This window comes from Equus przewalskii, chromosome 2 (genome assembly GCF_037783145.1).
Source record: "Equus przewalskii isolate Varuska chromosome 2, EquPr2, whole genome shotgun sequence".
NCBI classification, from domain to species: domain Eukaryota; kingdom Metazoa; phylum Chordata; class Mammalia; order Perissodactyla; family Equidae; genus Equus; species Equus przewalskii.
Window position 1 is genome coordinate 106,204,878 of NC_091832.1, and position 7,375 is coordinate 106,212,252.

Below are 7,375 nucleotides of genomic sequence, written 5' to 3' on the forward strand. Positions count from 1 at the left end.
ACGAAGTCATCTCATAGCCCTTTAGATCAACTTCCTTGTCACCATTAATTCTTTCGGGTCTCTGGGCCATGGCATCGTCTGCCCTTTGGGAAAGCCGGGACAGGGGGGAAATAATGAAAGAAATTAATTAGGAATGGAGGGGCTAGGGACCTCACTGGATGTTGGGGGTGGAAATCTTAAGATCGTTTGCAAAACACCAGCCCCAACATCCCTTGGGAGGCTGAGCTGTGACCTCTTCTCGTGTCCCCGCCCGCTGAAGTTCGCTCCTAGAAAAATCCGCTCGCGTCGCCAAGAGCGCAGGCGAGGATCTCAGCGAAGCAGAAGCTCCCGTGCCTGCGGGGACAGTGAGAGCCGAGCTTACACCAGCTCCTTGGCGCGCCTCCTCCGAGCTGGGGGACGCCGAACGCGGACCCCGGAGTAGGCGGCCAAGGCGGGGCACCCTCGCACCGGCGGGAGGAGCCCCGGAGGTGGGAGCAGCGGCGGCGCGGTAACCCGCACCCGGCGCGCACGGCCACCGGGCGCCGGCGCCTCCAGCATGGAGTGGGAGCTCAACTTTCTGCTCTACCTGGCGCTTTTCTTCTTCCTGCTCTTCTTACTTTTCCTGCTGCTCTTCGTGGTCATCAAGCAGCTGAAGAACTCCGTGGCCAGCACGGCCGGGGCCCTCCAGCCCGGTCGCCCCTCGCTGCACCGGGAGCCTTGGGGCTTCTCCCGCGAGCAAGCGGTGTGAGCGACGAGGCGCGGGAACGGGCGGGAGGGCGCGGAGCCGCGCGGGCGCCGGCCTGGGTCTCGGCCTCGACTCTCCGTCCACGCGGCCGCCCTGGTTCCGGTGCCAGGCTCGGCTGCAGCGCCGGCAGGTCGGTTCGGGCGTGCGAGGGGTCGGCAGAGGAGCGGGCTTCTCTCCTCTGGGAGGCTGGGGCTCGCGGCACGGTCGGGTGCCAAGGACGGGGGCGTATGGGGTCTGGGCTGGCGCTGTGCTCTGGGGGACCGACCCCAAGCTTTTCCGGGGCCGGGAGAGGTGGAGAAGAGAGAAATTCGGCCTTTGGAGCCGGAGTGGCTTCAGGCACCTAAAATCTCTTCTTCCCGGTCCAACTCCACTTTAGCTGGTACCCAAAGGGTGGAAAGCTAAATTATTCAGATAATTCAGTCCAGCCACTTCCAAACAAAGTCGAATGTCCACCTAGGTATCCAAATTACTGAGAAAGAGTGTGGGCTTTGGGACGGGAGGCAGAGGGAAACCGGGCGCACTTGAAGTTTTCCAAATACTGCTTTAAATGTCCTGGCGCTTTGGTAGACACTGAAAGTGGTTCGACTGGCGGTGACGGGGAGAGAGGATTCAGTGGCCCATTTTTTTATGAGGAATCCCTCCCTCGCCTTAATCCCTACTCCTTTTCTAGCCACCGACCCCGTCGGTGCGGGCAGGTTGCCGCGCCGGGTGGGTTTAGAATCTGGAACACGCGAAGGTGAGTGTCAGAGTGAGAGTCGTACGGGAGATGCCTCGAGGTTGCCCTGGAGGGCTGCCGAAAAGAGGTGACCCTTTACACGTTGTAGGGCAACGGGGAAGGAGGACTGGAGGAGCGAGATCGTCCTTTCCAGTTACATGATTAGAGCATTTGCGGGAAGATTGGTGGGCAGGAGTAAACTCACCAGGGTGCCCCGAGCACTCTCCGGGCAACGTGAGTTTGGGAAATAACCACTTCATCTTCCAGACACTTTTTCCACGAGTTCCATCATCTCGAGTTCTGGAGCCGAGCCCCGGACTGGCATGCCGAGGTCCGCAGCTGCGCTTACAGCCCGGTGATGGGGGACGCTGCCTGGAGAGGACCCTGACAACCCGAGAGGGAAGTTTTCTGCAAATGGTAAGCGGGGACCATCCTTGGTTTCACTTTGTCCCTGGTTGTGGCTAAACTTCTGAAGACTCAAGGCCTAAGAAAGTGAGAGATTAGGTTGGAGGAAATGGGTGCAATGAAATAAAGGGCTCTCTCCCATTCAGAACCGGTGAACTGCTACTAGAGCCAAGAAGCCAGACTGATGCCTAACTGAATGCAAGAATCGGTGTCTGGGTAGAGGATCATGGAAAGTAGACGGGGATGTGAGGAGTGTTTGCAATTTTGATAACCATTCTGCTCTTTTGGAAAACAGTGCAGGGGTTCTTGGAGTGGAATATGTAAGGCAGATGTAATTTATCTTCTGTTAGGGAAGATTTGGGTTCAGTCATGTTAGGGTAGGATAAGCCATCCATGTCTTGACGGTAATATTGAAAATATTAATTTAGGCACAAAGGAAGACCACGTAGAGAGCTAAAAACAATGACATACTAAGTTTTGCCTAAGTTGATAATATGAAAGTGAAATGGAAGACAATTATTTTGATAATTCAAGGGAAGGCAAAAATAGTCTCACTTAAGTGAATAATTATGGATAAAGTTTCTGGCCTGAGACATTTAGATAATTTCCCACTTTTTCTGTTTCACTTTGCTAGAATAGACCTGTTGTTAGCGAAGTAAGTGGTTTATTTTAAACATAAAGTCATTAGCAAATTCTCACTTATATACACACCTCTCTTTATCAGGGCTAGAACAAGACTTGGTTAGAATCCCTGGTTTGAATCCCAGTATCAACCGCAATGATTCTGTATTGTACTTTGAACAATAGTTCTCTGATTGGTTGAACCTCTGCGGTGGCATTTAGTTATAGAGTTGAATGGTTAATGTGGACATTGAAGATGAGCGTGGGAGTAATTGATTAGCAATTATAGTTGTTCACAAGGGTGGAAAACAATCACTTCATACTTTATAAATAACCAGAATGCAAATTATTTTAATCACCTACTTGACTTCTTGATTTTGTGATCCTTTAATCTTCCTGGCAGCACCGCTGGTGTCTAGAGGTGTAAACCACCCCTGAGTCTTCTAGAGAGGCTCTAGAGAACTCCTGGAGTAGTTGGCGGCCGTCCCAGTATTAAAGAGTCCCAAACTCTTTGCTGGGTCTCCTCACTCTGTTTCCTGTGAAAGGAGTGCTTGCGCTTCTATCTTGTATCCAGTGCCATTTTATAACCTCCTTGTAATCGAATTCATTAGTTACTAAGTTCTACTTATTCAAGCAAAAGTTAAATATTAATTCCTATTGTCCAATCTCTGCTTGGAACTTGGCCCTGAACTCTGGGAATCCTCACGTTTGCTCTCAGAACTCGCTCTGTTGGTCTCCTTCCTTGCCCTTGCTTTGTTAGAGACTCCGCTTTTGAATCTTTGACACCAGTATATGAGCTGTCTTTTTCTATTCGTTTATTCAAAATCATAATTTTTCCGAAACTCAATATAGACTGATCTCCCAAATTTAAACCACTTTTTGTACTCACGTCTTTTGCTACCTGTATACGTTCTTGATCTATTACTCTGACACCTGCAGTGGTCTAGGTTCCAAGCTTGTACATGTTGGCTGCTCCATTCACTTACCACGCCCTGGTCCTGAAAATCACTATGCAAAGTCTGTTTTTGAAGACATGGTACATATGAGCTAGACATGAAAACATTTGAAAAGTCAACAACATTTAAAATAACTGTTCATTATATAAGTGTAACTTGATTATAGAAGATGCCTATGTTTTATTTTCGATAAAAGGTTTTTAGTGACTCTTCAGCAATGCTAAAAGCCGAGTTGAATTTCTTACGTTATAAGGAAATGGGCCATAATAATTCGATTATTATGTAATATTAGTATTTTATTTCAGTTGTTCTTGCTTCATTGTTCTTTCTGAATTTCGACTGTTTAAAATGACTTCAAATTTTATTAGGATAATCTTAATGGTTTCACTGATTTCGGAAGTTGCAAGTGCGGTGAATCTGCCGTTCTACTTGGAAAGATAACCATTTTAAGTTGAATGAGAATGACATCACACTCACACCTGCAAAATCTAAAATGTCTAATAAAGTCGATTCCTATGTCTGAACTTCAATTTTAGGGCACAGCTGTAGATGCAGGACTGATGCCATCTGGTGCAATTCCACAGAATAAGAGAGAAAATTTACCCAGAGTGTGCCATGTACTGGCTTTTCTGGGAATGACAAGGTGCCAGGATTTGTTTTTGGTTCACTTGCAGGGGTGGGAACTTGGAAGTAGGTGAGTAAAAGATATGCAATATCCCATTTTTGGCTTGACATTTTATGTTTCCAATTTTGTCTATAGTTTCAAAATAAGTGCAATAGAATTATATTTTTTTAAATGGCCAAAATTTTAAACATTGTAAATGGTTAAACCATTTAGGATAGTGGGAAATTCTTATTTTTTCTAACTCATACCTACTAATCTAGGGACTTTTAGAATACCAATGGTACTAATGTAGTATATAGAAAGCATTTGCAGAGTACTGTACTTCATTTTTAATTTGTATAGCTACTCTGAGGTCCTTGTGCTTATTTAAGCTAAATCTGCCATTAAAACTCTGGGATTAGGAATTCTCTGTCAGCTATGTGTGTCACATACAAGGGAAAGTTGAAAATTGAGTTGTAGATCTTTGATGTTGATTTTTTTTGGTTTGAATCAGTGAAATAAATTCTCAACTCTCCATTTCTTACTTTGTCTACACAGAATAAAGTTATAGATTAAGTAATGATCTCATTAATTATCTGAGTAGTTAGCCTCTTATCGTATAGGAATTTGGGTCTTCAGAAGGGCAGACCTGTGTTTAGAATGGTAATCAGAATATCATAGGCACTCAGAAAAAAGTTCCTGCTGGATTGAGCTAAAAATCCTCTTATTTTCCTTACTAGCAGCTATTTCGCATAATAAGCCTAATCATTTCCTCCTCTCTTGGTCTGTGTAGACATGAGTGGGTGGAAGTTAAAATTTTTATACCAACTTTTATTATACTCTACTATTACTTGAACTTATTGAATGTATACAGATTCTTCAGGCAAGATATTTTTCACTTTCAGATGGGAATCTTGCTTTCCTATTGGGAATCAAGATGGACTGCTGTCTCGAAGTTGCCGGACTGAATGGTGGCTTAAACAAAGTAGGGGTTTCGTTTTGTTCTTGTGTGACAAGGAGGTCGGGGGCAGGCTATTGCTGGTGTTGGTTCAGCAACTCACAGGTATCAGGGTCAAGGTGGCCCCTCCTGAGCTCCCCTTGGCTTTTCCCTCAGGTTCTAAGACAGTTGCTTCAACTCCCCACAAGAAGATGGAGGAAGCCCAAAGGGAAAACAGGGCGTGCCAGTGTGAATCCACTTCCTTTAAAGAGCTTTCTCAGCAGCCTAACAACTTTTGCTTACATCTCATTGGCCAGACTGTGTCATTGGCTACTGCTATGAGAAATGTAATTTTTGTAGCTGGACATATAACTGCCTTCAACTAAAATCTGAGTTCTCTTGATAAGGAAGAAGACGATGGTGGATCTTGGGTGGACAACCAGCAGTCTGTGCCCTGGCTACAGAATACAGCTGTAAAGGAGTATAAGGTCTGAAACAGATCAAAACTACAGCTCCTTCACACCTGGCAACACTCCAAAGAACAGGGCTCTGCTCTGAGGAAGTGAGCAGAGTGAAGACATGCTTGGTTTTCTCACCAAACACATGCCAGGACTGACCTCTCTCAGCCAATATATTTGCCCCACATCAGGATTTTCTAGAGGAGGACCTGGGAAACCTGCACACTTTCTTGGTGGACATAATCTCTTTATGGAGGTTTAGAATGGGATAAAGAATGTTTCACCTTGCTACTTCCCCATCTGCCTTGTTTATCTCTTCCCTAATTTTCCTGACAGATTTTTGGTGGAGCCTGGTTTGTATATTTGATCCCCATAAAAGGATCATCCTTTTCATGCACAGGGCAGGGTAATCTATGAAAAGAAAGGCTACTTGACTCCCTTCTCTGACTCCACCCCACCCTAGGAATATCCTGGGAGAAGAATTGCTTCTCAAAGCTGCTTCCATAAGCAGCCTACATCCTGGCTAAGCGAAGGGAGAAGAAACACTTCCCACATCCAGGGCTGTCCAAAGGAACTTTCTGTGATGACAGAAATGTTCTGTATCTTCACTGTCTCCTACAGTAGCCACTAGCAACATGCGGCTAGTGAACACTTGAAATGTGGGTAGTGTGACTGAGGAAGTAATTTTAAGAATTTTAGTTAGTTTTAAAGAATTTAAATGTAAATAGCCACTTGCAGCTAGTGGCTATTGTATTGTATAGCACAGTAGACACTTTTCTGTTTCTTGTGCTTAGAACTAGCTGGGAGAGGTTTGAACCAGTCATGTGCTTGGTGTTCCGTGATCTTCACTACTCCATGTTGCCATTGAACTTGTCTCCCAGAGGAGAAATGATATTTTGGAACTAAATTCAAGATATTAACTTCACATCTACACATTGCACATGTTCCTGTGTAAACACAATGGTCTCCTGGGAATAGGGCCTGTGATTGACTTTAGTGGTGGTTGGTAACGGAAAAATGGTGGTGTCAATCCACTTCACGTTCCTAGTGAACATTTTGTATTGCTAGTCAGAATGAGTCACCAGAGATTATTTCATTCTGTTGTGCAATTCATTCTGTTATTTTATTTTTATAATATTGTGGCTGCTAAAATGATTATGCCGTGTATGTTTTTCAAAATACTTAGTGGTTTATATTTTTTAAAAGGCTGTGAAATAAAAATATAATTATGTGTAACTCAGTTTTTTTGTGAGTGACTTATTATTACCCATATTTTTTGAAGAGTTAATGAGGATGAGGTTAATGGATGGAAGTAAATATTTATTTTTATATCAGATTTCCTTTTTGATGGGCATGTCTCTATGCTAATTAACATTATCTTTAAAAAATATTAAATGATTCTTTCATTGTATTCAGAGTTTGGGTAAAATATGAGGGTGGTAAGGGTATTGGTTTAATTCTTTCCTCAAATGCCTGGTTATTTTTCTACACTTAGCATTACTCGAATCTTGTTTCAGTGCCCTGTTTGGGGTTGTTTATTCTCTATTATTGAGTTATAGGACTTCACGATATATCCTAGACACTATTCCTTTCTCAGATATATGCTTTGCAATAATTTTCTCCTAGGTCATGGCTAGCCTATTGATTTTCTTAACAATGACTTTAAAACAGGTATTTGTAATTTTTGTTTCCTCTCCCAAACCCCAGTACATGGTTGTATATCCTAGTTATAAGTTATTCTAGTTCTTCTATGTGAGCCGTCACCACTGCATAGCAACTGATAGATGGGTGGTGTGGTTCCGCAACTGGGAAGTGAATCCCCGGCCGCCAAAGCAGTGAGCGCCGAACTTTAACCACGAGCTGTCAGGGCTGGCTCCAGATATTTGTAATTTTGAAGTTAAATTTATCCACTTTTTTATTTTATGTTTATTTCTTTCTACGTCCTCTGTAAGAAG

At 44.0% G+C, this 7,375-nt stretch overlaps 1 protein-coding gene across 5 annotated transcripts; it reads left to right on the plus strand.

The window, feature by feature from the left end:
• The first annotated feature begins 399 nt into the window (after positions 1–399).
• On the plus strand, positions 400–6,660 carry SMIM43 (small integral membrane protein 43). 5 transcript variants are annotated; one of them, XM_008533210.2, is made up of 5 exons: positions 400–854; positions 1,707–1,856; positions 3,958–4,115; positions 4,931–5,010; positions 5,140–6,660. In XM_008533210.2, exon 1 carries the CDS (start codon positions 536–538, stop codon positions 725–727), a length of 192 nt encoding a protein of 63 aa, XP_008531432.2. In that variant the 5' UTR covers positions 400–535; the 3' UTR covers positions 728–854; positions 1,707–1,856; positions 3,958–4,115; positions 4,931–5,010; positions 5,140–6,660. The 5 variants fall into 5 exon arrangements, 4 of the variants coding, with proteins under 4 accessions (XP_008531432.2, XP_070465301.1, XP_070465302.1 ...); XM_070609200.1 differs by lacking the exon at positions 3,958–4,115; XR_011537224.1 differs by lacking the exons at positions 400–854; positions 3,958–4,115 and adding an exon at positions 1,094–1,460.
• Positions 6,661–7,375: the final 715 nt, after the last annotated feature.